This window comes from Mirounga leonina, unplaced genomic scaffold (genome assembly GCF_011800145.1).
Source record: "Mirounga leonina isolate KUSES-001 unplaced genomic scaffold, KU_Mleo_1.0 Mir_151, whole genome shotgun sequence".
Taxonomy (NCBI): domain Eukaryota; kingdom Metazoa; phylum Chordata; class Mammalia; order Carnivora; family Phocidae; genus Mirounga; species Mirounga leonina.
In genome coordinates, this window is record NW_023270377.1 from 6,324,451 (window position 1) to 6,343,058 (window position 18,608).

The following is an 18,608-nucleotide window of genomic DNA, read 5'->3' on the forward strand; positions in this document are numbered from 1 at the left end:
AACATGCATCTTTTCCGATTGGTTCCTGTTCAGTTTCAGAAATCAGACTGCCAAGGTAAGGCCGTGCTGCTGCCGAATTATTCCTGTATTCTCCAGGGGTAAACAAGAAGTTTTCCAGCCATCAAACTTGCTGGAAACACACACACACAAACAGCAAAGGAGCCGGCCCGACCCAAAGCTGCTCACCAGAATCCAGAGACACACACACAGCTCCCAGGATGCTCCTCGGCCCAGTACTCAAGGCATTTGTAAGAGGGTAACGGCAGCAAGAAGGGGCCTGGCCCACAGGATCATCCACAATGATGGACGTTTGTTACATAGGACCTCACAAAGACGACAATTCAATATCCTCTCTGAACAGAAGAAGCAACGAAACCTACATCCTGGCTCACGCTCACTGGCACAGCCCGTGTGTATTCTGCACTGGGGACAACAGCTTCAAAGGGAACCCCTGGCCTCAAGTCAAGACCTAAGAAGGTGTGACCAAGAGTGCACAGATGACTAAGCAGCCTGTTCTCATCTGGCATCACGAGTGTGGGTCCCAAACGTGGCTACACCTCAAAATCATGGAAAGCTCTAAAAAATCACCCATTTACAAGTCAGCATCAGAATCTCTGGGGATGGTGCCAGGAAACCCCCCCCCCAAGGGTGCCCGGGCACAGCCAAGTTTGGGAACCACTGCCCTGAGGGAGAATACAGCAGCGTGTTCCCTTCTGACCACGGCACGAACAGGAAGACCCAACAGAAGGGAGAGTTTTCACCTGACCTTTGAGGAATGGGCAGGGTCTATGGAGGGAACTTGGGGAGAGGGCCTTCAGACTGAGGTGTCCTACCAAGACCAGGGTGACCTGTGCACCGGGACTTTGTTCCCTACAAAGAGCAGGTCCATGGCGGGGCGAGAAGCTGGGACAGCTGGGGAGCGCCAGGTCCCCTGGACAGTATGAGGTGAGACTGTATGGCACTCAATGATTTATACCACTTTTAGAAATGGGCAGAATGTGACTCTTTTTAATGGTTTTATATTTCAGATATATTCCAAACTTATCTTTCCTCTTCAAGGTCCAACTCAAGTGCAGTTGCTGCCAGGACCCCAGGAATAAGGGTAAAACAGACTGCTTTAGGGCCAGTGAAGTCTAGAATAATCCACAGTGATTTAATTAGAAGTTATTATTTAGCAAACACAGAATGTATGAAACATTTCACCTAAGAAATATAAGTAAACCAAACTAAAAGAAAACTGTCTAATTAAGTACCAAATGGCATCATAAATTAATTTGTTTCACTGCTTTCAATTCCCCCATTGGATAGGCAGTGAGTGCCTATAATCATACTGTTAATAGCAGCAAACACTTACATCATGCCTACATTGCATTACCTCATTTAATCCTCCCAATGACCCCACAGTAGGTACTATTACTATCCCCCATTTCTCAGATAAGGAAACTGAGGCTCAGAGTGCTTCAGCGACTTGCCCAGGGCCATTCAGCTAGCGAGAGGCTGAGCTGGGATTCATGGCCAGGCCTCCCAGTCCCTGCCCCTGAGCATGGCACAGCACGAGGGCCCATGGTGGGTACGATCAACAATAAAGGGGGTGCCTGGGCGGCTCAGTCGGTTAAGCATCTGCCTTCGGCACAGGGCATGATCCCGGGGTCCTGGGATCAAGCCCTGCGTTGGGCTCCCTGCTCAGCGGGGAGCCTGCTTCTCCCTCTCCCGCTGCCCCTGCTTGTGTTCCCTCTCTCACCGTGTTTCTCTCTGTCAAATAATAAATAAAATCTTAAAAAAAAAAAAAAAAGAAAAAACAATAAAGAAAGGAACATAACCTAGTCCTACTGTCTAGGTCCTTACATTTGAGGAAATGCAGATCCTGGACATTCAAGAACAGAGGTCCTGCTTCCTCTGGGAAAACCAAAGCATGGAAATACCACATAACACATAGTTTTCCTCATAAATGAAGGAAAAGTAACTGAACATGATATGGCATGAGTCCCTAACACGCAAGTGGCATAACTGATAAAGCACCGTCCTTCCCTCGGGCCCCTGCTCCCCCACAGCACTGGCTTTCTGGATCCCTGCTGAGAGCAGCCTCTGTCCCAGAGCCCCAATAGAGGGAGGGTGTCATGGGCACCCACCCACCAGCCCGGGGAACTGGATGCGTGCCTCAACAAAACCAGAGCCAGCTGCTGATCCCAGGGCCAAGGTCCCGCCCTGCGCCAGCACCACAGACGGAGGAGACGGAGGAAGGGGGCTCAGGCAAAGCCCGAGGACCACGAGCACATGACACAGTGACAGCAGGTGACATCGCTGACAGGGGTGAAGGGCTCCAGGCAGTGAAACTTCCAGAGAGGTACCGTCAGCCAACATGGGCGCAAACGCCTCGCAATCCCCGCGGGCTCCGGGCTCCCTGCCATCCGAGGGACACGGGCCAGTACTCAGCCCACACCTGCCTGCAGCCGGCCCTCGTGCTGCTTCCTGCTGTCCATCCGCAGCACCTGTGTCCCCCTCCGATGACAAGTCCCTTTGTCCTTAGTTTAGAAAATCTTCACTAAATTCAATTCAGCTGATTCTGCCTCCCTCAAAAGGGACAGTGCCTCCAACACCAGCGACCCTGAAGTCAGTCTCTCAGGTGAAATTTCTAGAACTAGAGGGGTCAGTGATGCACCCCTGGTAAAGGGAGGGTGTCCACAGCCACCCGAGTCTGGCCCTGCGCACCTGAGGTGACCTTGGGGCCTTGTGCAGAGCTGCCTTCTGGGAAGCAGTAATCATTAACTGCTCAAAACCCCTTTTTTCTTCAGCACCCTACTGAACTCCCAAGTCATGTAAGACAAGGAACACCACTGGTAACGAGAAGTGTTTAACCAAAGCGCCTGCAGCCATGCTCTCCATCCAGCCCCTTGTCGCCAATGTGGCTCCACCGAGGCTTCCACACCTCCCACCTGGCCACAAGAGAAGGCCAACCGCCCAGCCTCCTCACACCCATTCTGGCCACCTGCTCCTGGAAGATCGAGTCTTCGGTAGCAGCCAGACTTGTAACAAAAAGGGCTTCCAAAATCAGAATGGCTTCCCCGTACCCATGGCAAAAAAGCCCCAACTCCACACAGCCCGGAAAGCACTTCACCTCTGACCTCGGCCCATCTCGCCACCCTTGCACGCTCTACGCTCTACGTTCCTGTGGCAGGAACCACTTCCACCCCGGGGCACCGTGCCGGCCACGGCTCCCTTGCAGCCTCAGGCCTCCGAGCCTCTCGTCCCTGACGCCTGGCCCCCACCGCAGCCCTGCGCTTCTGGGACTGCTCGGCCCGCGGCGTTCACAGGAGCGCAGGCTGCATGAGGGGAGACCTGCACGGTGACCCAGAGTGCGGCCCGCTGGAAGCGCTCTGCTGAGGGACAGGAGCGAGGGGACGGGGCCCAAGCCCTCCTGGGACGAGCAGCCATCAAGTCACTCCTCGACAAATACTGGGTGCTGGCTCCTGGGCGAAGCGGTGAGCAGAACAAACAAAACCCCTTGCTCTCCCACAGCACACACTACAGCATGGGAACAAAGAAAACCAAATGGACTCAGAGGAGGGACTCTGAGGGACGGGCTGGGTGGCAGCGTGAGAACACAGCTCTGCTGTGCCTCACTGCTTCGACTTGTTCCTGCTGCATTTTGAAACTCTGAATAACATTAAAGGAGATGATGACATTTCATCACATCTCTATTAAAATAGGACAAAAACTGAAAATGATGAAAACACTGACTTGGAGAAATAAGTCAGTAAAAGCCCTGCACTCTGACAGCCCTCAATGCCTGGCACGCTCTAGAGCTCCCAGCTGCCATGGGAAGGCCATAAAAGAAGTCCGTGCAGGACTGGAAGACAATGAAAACCACTTCGGAGAGCTCAAAGACGAAGAGCTCGGGCAGGGGGGAAAATCCAAGTCAATGAAAACATCTGGAAACCCAAAAGAGTATAGAAAATCTTTCCCTGAAGCAGAAAACGACTACGTTAAACAGAAAGTATTTTTAAAATACCGCTCTATCATGGGCGCCTGGGTGGCTCAGTCATTAAGCGTCTGCCTTCAGCTCAGGTCATGATCCCAGGGTCCTGGGATCGAGTCCCACATCGGGCTCCCTGCTCGGCGGGAAGCCTGCTTCTCCCTCTCCCACTCCCCCTGCTTGTGTTCCTGCTCTCGCTCTCTCTCTCTCTGTCGAATAAATAAATAAAATCTTAAAAAAAAAATAAAATACCGCTCTATCAAACAAGAATTAGCCAGGATAAAAACAAACTAAAGGAACATGAAAGCTATGCTGGATGGGGGTAAAAATCACAAGTAAACGCAACAGGAAACAAAGTTAAAACTTTCATAAATAGAATTTGAGAAAACCAACAAATTAAAATAATGCAGAACAGCTTGACAGACATAAGAGATCCAGAACCCTACCCCTACGACTCCCTGGCCCCTCGACTCTGTAACTCGTGTAACCAGCCGCTGCGCCAGGTGGAACTTGACACCTTCATCCACCTCTGCCCTGGCTGCGCTGATGCACCACCTGTCTGCTGCCCACCCTCCACCCCTCTCCACTCAGAACCAGAAGCCACCCTCTCTTGGTGAGGGCTGTGGTCTCCCCCTATCCTCCACCCTTCCCCTTCCTCCTCCAGCTCACCCTCCACAATGCAACCAGAGTAAAACATTCTCAGTGCAAATCTGGGAATTTCACCAAACGGAACTATTCATGGTATTACGGGTTGAAGGACTAAGTCCCAAGCCCTTCCCATGGCCTCCTATGGTCTCTCTCTCCCTCTGGCCTCAGCCAGCCACACAGCCCTTCTTCTGCTTCTTCACACAGTCTACACTGCATCTTCTACCACAAGGCCTTTGCACATACTGGTCCCTCAACTTGCCCCATTCTAGGACGCCTACAGGCATGAGACATACAGACATACTCACACACTTGCACACACTTCCTTTAGTTGACTTACCACTAACCAGTCTTCACATCTCAGTTAAGACTTTACTTCCTCAGGGGCAGTCCTCCCGACTCTACCCCAATACCAGTGGGGGTCCTCCTTATGACGCCCCACATAGCCTTCCTTCCCTGCAACCTCTCCCCTTCGCTGAGCCCCCAGAAGAATACCAGCTTGATGAAGAGCCCCTCTCCATTTCTGCTCACCAATGACAGTTGACCACTGAGCATGGTGCTTGGCCCTGAGCAAGCCCTCAAGAGGCACATGCTCAATCAATAAATGAATAAACAACAAAGTTCCCAAAGAACAAACCAAAGCACACAAACCAGCATTATACAGAAAATGCAAGGAAAAAAAGACCTTTTTCGAAGTTGGAAAACCAAGACCAAGTCTGGAAGACAGAAGATTCACTATATACCAGACAAACTAGTAAGCAAAATCCAATTATCACATAAGAGAAAAACAGTCCCATGAGATTTCAAGCAGAAATGTACAGGGGCACTGGATGACTCAGTCGCTTAAGCACCCGACTCTTGATCTCAACTCAGGTCTTGATTTCAGGGTCATGAGTTCAAGCCCCATGTTGGGCTCCACACTGGGCATGGAGCCTGCTTAAAAAAAAAAGAACAAAGAACAAAAAAGAAATTTACAGGTATCTACAAAGATGGTAACAACAGCAAGGCTGGCTTCAGGGGCCTCCCCTCCAACACCAACACTGGGAAACACCATGCTGCTAGAGTTACCTAATAAAAAACACCATATTTCGTTTCCTTTGTGGGAAGCAGAGCATTCTACACCACTTTTCTTCTTTGTTCTTCAGAGCTTTCTCATTTTCATTAGTGTAATACAAACAATGGCGGGTCGAAGCAAAAGCACCGAACAGCATGTTCTATGTGGCTAAACACCCCGTCAGGTACACAGCTTCACTGAAAAAGGACATCACCACATGGGCTGGCTGTAAGCAGATACAGCATAAGAAAATTTGTGAATTTTAAATGTATTTTTTAAAGGAATTTTTAAATTCAAATCACTGGGGCACCTAGGTGGCTCAGCTGTTAAGCGTCTGCCTTCGGCTCAGGTCATGATCCCAGGGTCCTGGGATCGAGCCCCGCATCGGGCTCCCTGCTCCGCGGGAAGCCTGCTTCTCCCTCTCCCGCTCCCCCTGCTTGTGTTCCCTCTCTTGCTGTGTCTCTCTGTCAAATAAATAAATAAAATCTTTAAAAAAAAAAAAAAAGAATTAAAAAAAATTCAAATCACTAACAAATATAAATGTAAATGGTTCATATAACACTCACAAAAATGCAAAACAGAAGAGAGATACCAAGGAAGCATTCAATCAAGAAAGCACAACACAGTCAGCCACTAAACACAGGAGTCCGATGTGCAAAAATCCTGACAAGCAGAAAATGTCTCAAGTTCACTATTACAAACAGCTCCAGACTGAGGAAAAACAACTTCTAACAATATGTTGCTTACAAGAATTAAATCTAAATTAGCAAGGAAAAACTGAAGATAAAAGTGAGGGTAGAAGACAGAGTACGCATTATCAGTTAAATTCTGAACAAAGAAATATAGCAATATTAGTTTCAGACAGAGTACAGTTAGTGGTAAAAGCTCTTCAGTGTAAAAAAGATGTTACCCTACTGACAAATAATTATTCAGTAACGAGGGTATTAACATTTATGTGTTTGGGCGCATGGGTGGCTCAGTCAGTTAAGCGTCTGCCTTCGGCTCAGGTCATGATCCCAGGGTCCTGGGATAGAGTCCCGCATTCGTCTCCCTGCTCGGGGGGAGTCTGCTTCTCCCTCTGCCACTCCCCCTGCTTGTGCTCTCTCTCTCTTGCTCGCTCACTCTCTCCCTCAAATAAATAAATTAAATCTTTAAAAAAAAAATAAAAATAAAGGAGCTTCAAAAATGGTGAAGATGAAAAGTGTTACAAATATTAAGAATAAAATAACAAATATAATTATTCTGAAAGAGAGTAATTCCTCATCAGTCTCAGGAAGGTCAACAAAATTAAAAATAGGATCATAAGAAGACCTAAACAACAAATTTCATAAACTGTGACAAAGACCAAACTTTATTCCCTTTCGTAAATACATTATCCTTTGAGTAAATGGTATCTAACATTTCTCACATTTTATAAAGAGTGATCTTAATGTCAGATACCTATAAGTATCGTTGAGTGACATGATAGAGAAAAATTAAACTAGCAACAATTGCAAATTCATCCACTAAGTGGAAGAGGCTGAGAGGCTGAACAGAGCTTCTGGCAATACCATAGGACTGGTGAGAAAAACACAAATGCAGAGCCCAGCAGAGATTAATACCTCAATTTACAGCTGAGAGTCCTAAAGGAGTATCCCATGAAAGCAGAAGGAGTGACAGCAATCAAAAAGAATGAAATCTTGCCATTTGCAACGACGTGGATACCAGAGTGTATTATGCTAAGCGAAATAAGTCAGTGAGAGAAAGACAAATACCATATGATTTTACTCACATGTGGAATTTAAGAAACAAAACAGATTAACATGGGGAAGGGAAGGAAAAATAAAATAAGATAAAAACAGAGAGAGAGGCAAACCATAAAAGACTCTTAATTACAGGGAACAAACTGAGGGTTGCTGGAGGGGAGGTAGGCAGAGGGATGGGGTAACTGGCTGATGGGCATTAAAGAGGGCACTTGATGTTATGACCACTGGGTGTTACATGCAACTGACAAATCACTAAACTCTACCCTGAACCTAATAATACATTATATATTAACTATTGGATTTAAAAAAAAAAAAAAAAACCGAGGAAATGAAAAGAGACCAGCCAATGGAAAAAGTAAAGCCCACATTCAAATTAGCTCTATCACAAACTAGATTTAAGACAATCTGCTGCTACTTTGCCTACCTACCAGAAGTAAAAGTAAATGGTAAGGGAAGACATCATCTGAGCATAAAGTTATCTTGACAATTTTTCCAACAATGCCTGTAGAACAAAATTAACAGACATACCAGGAAAAAAGACTAAAGGAACAAAAGCCAAGAGAAAAGCCAGATCATAGAAAAAGACCCATAAAAGAACCAGGTATTAAGAACCAGATATTTGAAGTTTTCAAAGACTTTAAAATAAATATGCTTACTATAGGGACTCTGGCAGGTAACCAGAAACCTTTTTTAAAAAATCAAATGAAAATTCTCAAGATGAAAGATAAAATAACTGAAAGTGAAAACTCAATAGAAAGACTTAATAACAGGCAAGAAAGACCTGAAGAACATCAGAAGATAATAATGATAATAAAGCATCCAGAGTGAAAAGAATAGAAAAAAAAATTTTTTTTTTAAGATTTTATTTATTTGACACAGAGAGACACAGCGAGACAGGGAACACAAGCAGGGGGAGTGGGAGAGGGAGAAGCAGGCTTCCCGCCGAGCAGGGAGCCCGATGTGGGGCTCAATCCCAGGACCCTGGGATCATGACCTGAGCTGAAGGCAGACGCTTAACGACTGAGCCACCCAGGCACCCCAGAAAATATTTTTTTTTAAGAATATAAGAAACAAATGGAAGACAGTGAAAAGACCTAACATACAAGCCCCAAAATAAGAGGAAAAATTCATGGGTAGAAGCAATACTTGAATAATAAAAAAGGCTTTGCCCAAACTGACAAGAGAAGGAATATAAATCCATAGATTTCAGAAGTGTTAGGAATGCTAAGGAAGATAAATACAAAGAAACATGCCAGAAAAATCATAATAAAACATAATAAAAATCTTAAAAGTAGTAGGAAGTAGGAAGAAAGGTATATTTCCATCCAAGCAGCAACAATAAGACTGATAAATTACTTCTAAGAGAAATAATGGAAGCTAAAATACAATAACTTTTTTTTTTCCAATGTAAGCTCTCTGTCCAATGTGGGGCTTGAACTCACAGCCCCAAGATCAAGAGTCACGTGCTCTACTGACTGAGCCAACCAGGTGTCCCTACAATAACATTTTTAGATTGCTGAAAGAAAATTAGTGCCAAGCTAGAATTGTATAACAAGCAAAAAAGTCTTCAAAAAGCTGAAATAAAGATATTTTCAAACAAAAATAGAAACCCCTACTAAAGAAATATTGAATGGAGTTTTTCCAGACAGAAGGAATATTACCCCAAATGGAACACAGAAATACAGAAAGAAATGAAGAGCAACAGAAAAGGCAAATATCCATTATAAAGCTAAATGACTATGGACTGTATACTAATGTCCTATGAGGTTCAAATATTTGTAAAATTAAATAAACAACGATCAGAAAGGCAAGAAGAAAGTATAGAGGTTTGTTTTTAAGTACCACAAATTAATTGTAATTTCAATTATAATTTCAGTAGCAATGAAGAGTATAGAGAGTATAAAGGCTCTAAGATCCTTGCATTACCAGGGAAGCACTAAAAGTACTAACTGTATGACAATTTAGTAAGGCAAGGATACATTTTGTAATCTGTAGAATATCCACTAAAATTATTTATATGAAACAAGCCACAAGAGAAGGGAAAATCAAATAATTAATCCATTTAAGAAAGGAAAAAATGTGTGAAAAAAATATAAAAAGACAAAAATAAGTAATAATATGTTAGATTTATACCCAAGTACAAGCGTATCTAAGTATAAACATAATCCAATTCCATCAAAAACACTGGTCAATTTTAAAATTAAATAATACAGTGGTCAATTTTAAAAACTACACAATCACCTGCTGCTTATAAAAAATATACCTTAAATATAAACAAAAACTCTGAAAGCAAAAGGACAGAAAATTATATATAATTACTTACAAAACAATTACCAACCAAGGGGTGCCTGGGTGGCTCAGTTGGTTAAGCGACTGCCTTCGGCTCAGGTCATGATCCTGGAGTCCCAGGATCGAGTCCCGCATCGGGCTCCCTGCTCGGCGGGGAGCCTGCTTCTCCCTCTGACCCTCCCCCCTCTCATGCTCTCTCTCTCTCATTCTCTCTCTGTCAAATAATAAATAAAATCTTAAAAAAAAAAAAAAATTACCAACCAAAATAAAGATATTGCAGCTATAGTAACTCAAAATAAACTTTAAGGCAAAAAAATATGAAGAGAATAGAAGGTTATTTCATAAAAAATTCGATCTAGTAAGAATGTAAAATAAGCCCAAATCTATATGCACTTAAAAATAACCCTCTAAATATATAAAGCAAAACTAATAGAATGAAAACAAAAAACAGGGAAGTCCACAATCACAGTAGATTTTAATAAATCTTAATAACTAATAGGACAAACAAAAACAAATCAGTAGGTTATAAAATATTTGAGAAAAATAACTAAACCTTTGTCCTCATCAAATGCATACAGGAACTACTGAATCAAAGTTATGTTCAAATGCACATGGAACATTTATGAAAACTGGTGGGTCATAAAAAGTCTCAACAATTCCAAAGGATTAAAATCATAAAGCATATTTTCTGATTATAGTAGAATGAAACTAGAAATCAATAACAATACAACTAGAAAAATCCCCCAAGTGCCATGATATTAGGAAATGCATAGATCGCAAAAACACAAAATAATATACATTATGATGCCATTTATATCAAATATCTAAAACCGTCAAAACTAAAAATCTACAGTGTTGGAGGTCAGGATAGTGGTTACATTTGGAGAGGGGAGGTTAACAGATCATGAAGGGAGCCTCTCTGGGCTTGGAGATGTTCTATCACTTGATCTGAGTGGCCATTACACATCAAGCTTGCACATTTGTGTATTTTTTGGTATGTAAGTCATTTTTCAATCTAAAAACTTATTTGAAATAGATAAACTTCCAGTAAAATAGAAATTCTGCTTTGACAAACCCCTCTGGAAAGTTATGGTAGTAAAAATATACCTTCAGCACAAATCTGTAATTTTGTGATCATAATGCTAAAAATAATCTTAAAACATGTTAGAAAATGGGAAGAAGCATAAAGGAAAAATGAATAGTATTTTTACCTGGTAACATGAGCCCCACTATTAGTGTATGAAATCTAGTTAAAAAAAAAAAAAAAAAAGACAAAGACAAAGCACTAAAACTATCACAACCAATGAAGGCAGATTTAGACAGAAAGTGAATGAGTGAGGTAATTTTGAACCCTAAAAATACAGTGCTAACTATCTGAAAGCACAGGAAGAAATCATCAAAAGAAAAATTCAATGGCCAATGTTCAACGTCACTTTGATAGTCAAAGAAACAAATCAAAACAAATTACCATTTTTAAACTATCCAAGTGGCAAAGATATTCTAAAATGCTAACACGTGGTGTTTGTAAAAGGACAGAAAAAAAGAACTTTCATGAAGTCCTGTTGACGTAAGTTCTAAGGGCAAGTGGGCAATGACGTCTCTGAAAGTCTTTAAGTTTTCACTGATTAGTATTAACATGTTCAATCATCAAAAACATACAATTTCACATTATTACAGAGGCTGGGATCTAAAGTTGGCAAATCCCCTTTTCTTCTTCATGCCACTTTGTTTTTGGCCTTGTGAGGGGTGGCCCCACTTGAAGGTGAGAAGGCAGAGGACACTGTCAGCTCTACTCCCCATCTTCTGAAAGCTCCCACCACCACCGTACCACCTATGAAGATTCTAAAGGCAGTCCTTATGTCTTTAGCTTCATCTCAGCTTCGCTTTGTTCTTAAAGACTAGGGGGACAAGCAGACCCCTGTCTAGTTACATAAGTCTCGCTTGTTCCACCTCTTCCATCCAGCCTGTCTAAAAAATCTCTCCTCTCCCCAAATATCTCCCTTGAAGTCTCTTGTCCCACGGGTCCCAATTTCTCTACAGTGCGGTTCTCTGGCCATGTGGAGGAGGAATAAAAATGGAGCCTTTTGCACTGTGGAGGGAATTTACTCCTGCTTCTCCAGCTACAAAAGGTTCCCAACCATTAACTGATTCATGATAGCAGCCGCTTTCATTGACTCGTTGTTTGTATCAGGCATGCAATTTTAGTAGAAATTGTGAAAATGGGAAATTACTACTGGAATAGTTGGAAAACCAAATGAGATGTTCCAGGAAATGTCATAGCTTCTGGGCAAATACATTTGTTCATTCTGCTCTTGTGCCTTGACCATGTGTGCCAGGCACTGGCAAAGTCCACGAGGGCCCAGCCGATGGAAGAGAGACCACATAGAGACTCCGGCAGTTCGCTGTATGGTACACAACTGGTTCAGAGTTCAGACAGTAAACACCGCAGGGGGTTAGAAAGAGGGATAATCATTAAGTGTGAATTTTAAGCAAAGAAAATATTTCTATCACCTGCAGCCCCAGAACTGTCAGACTCTCTACAGAAGCATGACTGGGGGGAACTGGACCGCAAGCTCTCCCCATTTATCTCCATATTCCACATGCCATCATGAATCACTCATGGGATGAGCTTCCTTATCTTGGAATGTTTCTGGGGAACCTTAGTATTAATCTTTCTCTGGTCCTTTCAGCACATCCTCAGATGAAAAGGCAGTTTTTAAAGCAGTAACGAAATGGAAAATAAATGTAAAAGACTTGGTGCCTCTGTCCTGAAGGCTGGGAATTATCCATGACTACCTGACAGAGATGGAGTTCCAGAGGTCTCTCCAACGCAGACAGGATCTACATCTGGAAGTCAAGTGTTTGGCAGTCAGAACACATTTTCCCATAGAGACAATGTATGAATCAGGGTTCATTCTCAGATCCAGCTGACAAAGCTCCATATTAACTCATATAGTACCAAAAGCATAGTACCATCCTATTTCTTCCATTTTATTTTTACTGAGAAACAATTCCCACACAATTCACCCTTTTTTTTTTAAGATTTTATTTATTTGACAGAGAGAAACAGTGAGAGAGGAAACACAAGCAGGGGGAGTGGGAGAGGGAGAAGCAGGCTTCCCACTGAGCAGGGAGCCCGATGCAGGGCTCAATCCCAGGACCCTGGGATCATGACCTGAGCCGAAGGCAGGCACTTAATGACTGGGCCACCCAGGTGCCCCACAATTCACCCTTTTAAAGTATACAATTCAGTGTGTTTTAGCATACTCACAAAGTTCTGCAACCACCACCTGTATGTAATTCTAGAATATTCTGTCATCCCCTCAAAAAAATCTGTATCTCCGGCAGTCATTCCCCCCTCCTCCACACCCCCTCCCAGCCACTAATCTACTTTCTGTCTCTACAGATTTGCCTATTGTGACATTTCATATCAAAGGAATCGTAAGATATGTGGCCTTTTGTGTCTGGCTTCTTTCACTCAGCATCATGTTTTCAAGGCTCATACAAGCTGTAACATGTATTCAGTACCTCATTTATTTGTCAACAGCCTTTTAAAAGTTCATACTTTGTACCTCAAATGGAATTCCATTTCTAAGATTTTATAGAAATAATCAGAAATGCACCAAAGGATCTGTGTACAAGTGTATATCACAATATTATTTATGATAGGAAAAAAATGTAACATTCACTATAATAGGGACTGCTTAAATAAACTTACACATTTATATGTTAGAATACTATGTAGTATCAGTAAACAAGATTTTAAAGGTTGAGAGGAAAAGCTCATTGTTAAAGAAAGAAGGTTAAAAACCGTATTTTATAAAATGTATTTGTGGGATGACATCAACCAAAATATATTACCAGGTATCTTTGGGTAATAGGAATATGGATGGTTTTAAATTTCCTATTTATATTTATATAGTTCAAAATTTTCTTTAATAACTTGAATGATCAGTAATTTGACTCTAGTAACACTTTTCTACCAGGAGAAAAAACAACTTTTGGAATGTGAACAGAAAGGCACTCAGAGTTCAATTCAGAGTCCCTCATATTTTCAGTATATAATTTTATTGTCAGTATGATTATACACACACACACACAACAGAAGAATAAGCTAATCAGTAAGTTGTTTTTGTTTTTTTTTTAAAGATTTATTTATTGTGAGAGAGCGAGAATGAGAGAGAGAGAGAGTACACGAGTGGGGGAGGGTCAGAGGGAGAAGCAGGCTCCTTGCTGAGCAGGGAGCCCGATGCGGGACTCGATCCCGGGACTCCGGGATCATGACCTGAGCCGAAGGCAGTCGCCCAACCAACTGAGCCACCCAGGCGCCCCAGTAAGTTGTTTTTAAAAGTTGTGAAAAGCAAAAAAGAGACAATAAATATAAATGCAGAAATTGAATTAGGTACCAGAAAAATGGAACTGATCAATAATCCAAGAACTGGTTCTCTTACAAAAACAACAAAAGGGATGGAGTTTAAGAAATCTGACAAGAAGGGCGCCTGGGTGGCTCAGTTGGTTAAGCGACTGCCTTCGGCTCAGGTCATGATCCTGGAGTCCCGGGATCGAGTCCCGCATCGGGCTCCCTGCTCCGCAGGGAGCCTGCTTCTCCCTCTGACCCTCCCCCCTCTCATGTGCTCTCTGTCTCTCTCATTCTCTGTCTCAGATAAATAAATAAAATCTTTAAAAAAAAAAGAAATCTGACAAGAAAAACAAAAGCTAAACAAATAATATTAGAAATGCAAAAGGGATATAACCAGAGACACTGAGGTTTAAAGTGCAAATAATCCGAGCTACTGAATTTAAAGGTGGGATAAGTGGGAAAGTAAATTATAAAAATGGAGTCAAGAAGTAAAAAAGCTCAAATGATCAGAAAGTGAAAATAAAACTTTTCACAGCCTTACCTCCCATAAAGAGTCTTTTTTTTTTTAAGGCTTTTTGTGTTTTGGTTTTTTTTAAGATTTTATTTATTTATTTGACAGAGAGAGAGAGAGAGAGCACAAGCAGGGGGAGCGGCAGGCAGAGGGAGAGGGAGAAGCACGCTCCCTGCAGAGCAGGGAGCCCGATGCTGGGCTCTGGGACCCTGGATCATAACTGGAGCCGAAGGCAGACGTTTAACTAACTGAGCCACCCAGGCGCCCACTCTCTGACTAGTCTTTATGACAGAGAATTTAAAGTAAGTTCTCTCATACTTTCAAGAAACGATCAATTCTAAAGCTTTATAAAGTGTTCTGGAACACATAAAGTCATGGAAAGTTACTAAGTGAATTTTATGAGACTAGTATAACTCTGAGATCAAAACACAACAAAAGTTACCTCCTGCCCCAAAGGAAATGTCCATCCATACACATTAGATAGGAACATTCTAAACACAAAATTAGGCTGCAAAATTTAACATTACCAAGAACAATTTATTATTAGGAAATGCACAAATACCTAAAACCAACACAATAAATTAATGCTCAAAAACACCCCAATAAAATACCTATTCCTATTAAAAAGTCTAAAAGCCACAAATCACAAAATAATCCACTTATAGTTTTAAAAGTCTCTCCCTAGCCAGTAAGTAAACAATAAAATTAATGGAGTAAAAATAAAAATATTCCAAGTAAAACAAAGAATAAGAGAGACCACCAGGAAAGTCTGACTAATTCGATAAGCCATGAACCAAAACCAAGTAGTTAGTTATATCAAAACAAAATAAGTAGAAGTCTAAATGGGGGAAGGAAAATCCCATTCACGTCAGCAACATCAATAATCAGCCCATAAATAAATAAAACAAAACCTGAAAGTATCTGAAACTAACACTAACCCAAAATGTCAGATCCTAAATGTAAAGAAAATTACCCACTTTGACTGAGTTATAAAAGAATTGGAAAAAAAAAAAAAAAATCAGGGAGCATACTTTGCTTCTAGACTGGCTGGCTTAATAATACAGAGAAACATACGTTTAAATATCCCATTCCTGCCATTAGAATCACACTCAATACAGACAGATTTTAAAGTCGGCCCCTGAACCCAAAATTGTAGTCATACCAGAAATGCTACCTATATAGCCATTAAAAAACATGAGGTACATTTTGATCAACTGACATGGGAAAATGTCCACCATAAATTGTCAAGAGGAAAAAAAAAAAAACAGGTATAAAATAAAAGGATCACAACAATCTCATGGTGTATGAGGGGGAAGGCACAGGTATTTAGAAATAAAGATGAACACTCTAGAGTGAGCAGTTGGCTACCTCTGGGTGGTGAGGTCACATGATTTTAGGCATTTGGAACTTTCGCAAAAAGTACAGTGTAACTTCTATAAATTTGGGGGTAGGGAGGGAAACAGTTTAAATGTAATGAAACACACCAAAATGTCAAAATACCAACAGCATGTGTTTTGAGGTAGCTGAATCATGGTTGTTTCGACATATTTTCCTATGTTTTCCAAATTTTCTACAATAATCATAAAAAACAAACCTCTGTGCAAAACTGTTAGAGAAATGTAAACAACAACATGTTAAAAAATTCACTTGGACCCTCTTGTTCACTTGAGCTTACATGTGCCAAATTCTCAGTTCTTCTCCAATCATTCTATTATTTTCAACATTAAATTCAAAATTTGCCAGGAAGTGTTCCAATCAGAAAAAAATAAAAAGGTCTGAACTGCTCACACACACTTGTTCAAATTAAAAAGGAAAGCAAAATGTGGTGAGGAATCAATAAAGGTGTGGTCCAGAGTCTCACCGTGAAACTGTTGTTGACGTTCTTGGTGCTGGATTCAGCCACACTGGCGTCTGTCAGGTCCACCTCATCAAATATGATCGACTGGAGAGAGACACGGGCACCACGGTCAGTGCGGGGCCAAGGCCCCTGGCCCAGCCACTCTCCCTCACCCGCAGCCAAGCACCCACAACGCCAAGCACCTCGGGACTTGAGCACTTGATAACTACATGGACTGCGTCCACCCTACCTGCTTCTAACCAAGAGCACAGAGCTCACAGGTAGACCTCTGAGTGTTTTTTAAGCCAGGAGTTCATGAGTGATTGCATTAGTGGAGAAAAACAAAAGAAAACAAAAAACCACTGTGATTTCCGTATTTATTTTTTGTAATCAGCATTTCACTTTTATATGTGAAACATGCCCTCACACAGAGTCCACCTGAGGGAGCAGGGCTCCAGCCTGAGGATCCTCTGTCCTTCCAGCTGGCACACTTAGGGGGAAAGGTCCTGGCTAAAATCAATGATTCTAGGAAGAGAGACCAACCCAAATAGAAGGGATCTGGCCATGAAAAAAACCAAAGGAGCAGACCAGAAGGAATCTAGTCCTGGAGAGGGAGACAGCCAGGCTCCAGAAGGAGCACTGGGAATTACACTGGGGGCCTTCCCCCCAACCTATTTCCTCTCCACTCTCCCCCCAAATCCCCACAGTGCCCATCTCCTGTTTACCTTACTGTCCCCTCTAAGAGGATTCCATTGGGAACACCTGGAGGAAATGCTAATGACTTAGAAAAGAGACTCACCCTTTTAAAGTAACGAACCTCCTCCCCCAAAATCTCTCCCCACACACACACAGAACTAAAATAACTACAAGCGGTTTTTTGTTTTTTTGGTTTCTTTTTTTTAATGAGGGATGTGGTCAGAACCCTCTCTAAACAAGTTGCTCTGTTCAATTTCAAATTTTAATGCACTCTCTACGGATACATCTCAAAAAAAAATCTGGAATCTGAATCATTTACATTTTAATACCAAAATATCAGTATTGACAACAATACCGATACAATACTGGTATTCAGAACACCAAAACTAGCTTTACAAACACACATTTGCTTAAACACAACGGAATTCAGTGGCTTTCAGTGGCTCCTTGTCTTCCACTCAAGCCCGGTGACTCTCGCTGCAAAGCTCACGCACAAGCGGGCACAGGGGAAGGAGGAGCTCGGCTAGAGGCCTCGAGACAGAACTTCACCGTTCTGTTCACACACCAACAAGCCCAATACGCTCCAAAAACAGCTTCAAGTAGTTTCACACGTATGTACTACTTATCTCCAAACTCATTAAGTTGTATACATTAAATATCTATAGCTTTTTGCTTGTCAATTATAAATTGACAGTTTCTTTAAAAGCATTTGTCAATAAAGAGCTTTTAAAGAAAAAAAAAAGATATTTTAGCCCATAAGAAATGTATAAGCCTGTGACCCCCAACTCTTCCAAAAGAAAGATCTTTAACTGTAATTTGATTATTTCTGCGACATTTCCCCCTTCCCCCAATGGTGACATAGGACATTAAGGAAAAGAAAAGTGAGTAAAAGCCAAAGTTTATAAGAAATAAAACATGCCTTGAGACAAATTAAAGCTAGCACCCTGGAGTATTACCAAACTCGCTGGAAATAACAGCTGTAAGCAGTGGAGGTTTGTCCCAGGATGCGGACTCGGTAGGGAAGCTCTCCCCTGCGGCCCCTGCCGAGTCTGTTCTCAAGTGGTCTCCACAGCACCTCACCTTTGCCGTTTTTGCGTAGTACAGCGTTCGCCCCCGCAGCTTAAAGTATCTCCTTTTTGATCGCTGGAATGAATTGTTCTGTTTGGTCAGCATCCCCTCCTTGATGACGGTCTGAAAGCACAGAAATGATCCATGAGCAAGCGTCTGCACGGTGCCCTCGAGCCCATCCCGTGGAACCGCACAGACGGGCCAGTGCGTGTGTGTAGGCCAGGGGCCTGACTGAAGTACTTGTCACGCTCTCCCTAGACCCTGGCCTCTGGACAGGCCAAGCGCGCTGCCCGGGAGGGCTACACAATTCTCTGAGGGACTATGGCGTGCCTGAGCAGTGAGGGTGTCAGGGGCCCACAGTGTGCCTGGCCATGCCCAGGGGATCCACAGAAGGGGACAAGAAGACTCGCAGGGCCACAGTGAGCAGCAA

The 18,608-nt window shown here is 42.6% G+C and overlaps 1 protein-coding gene across 3 annotated transcripts in view; it reads right to left on the reverse strand.

The window, feature by feature from the left end:
* The window catches only part of DGKD (diacylglycerol kinase delta), a 131,665-nt gene that overhangs the window by 72,439 nt on the left and 40,618 nt on the right, over positions 1 to 18,608 (reverse strand). Inside the window, exons 2-3 of one of the 3 annotated variants that reach the window (XM_035006827.1) lie at positions 18,191 to 18,301; positions 16,439 to 16,519 (exon numbers count right to left, since the gene is read on the reverse strand). In XM_035006827.1, the coding sequence (XP_034862718.1) occupies positions 16,439 to 16,519; positions 18,191 to 18,283 (174 nt within the window). In that variant the 5' untranslated portion in view covers positions 18,284 to 18,301. Of the gene's footprint in view, positions 1 to 16,438; positions 16,521 to 18,190; positions 18,445 to 18,608 lie in introns of those variants that run through there. The other 2 variants (XM_035006826.1, XM_035006829.1) reach the window with 2 other exon arrangements.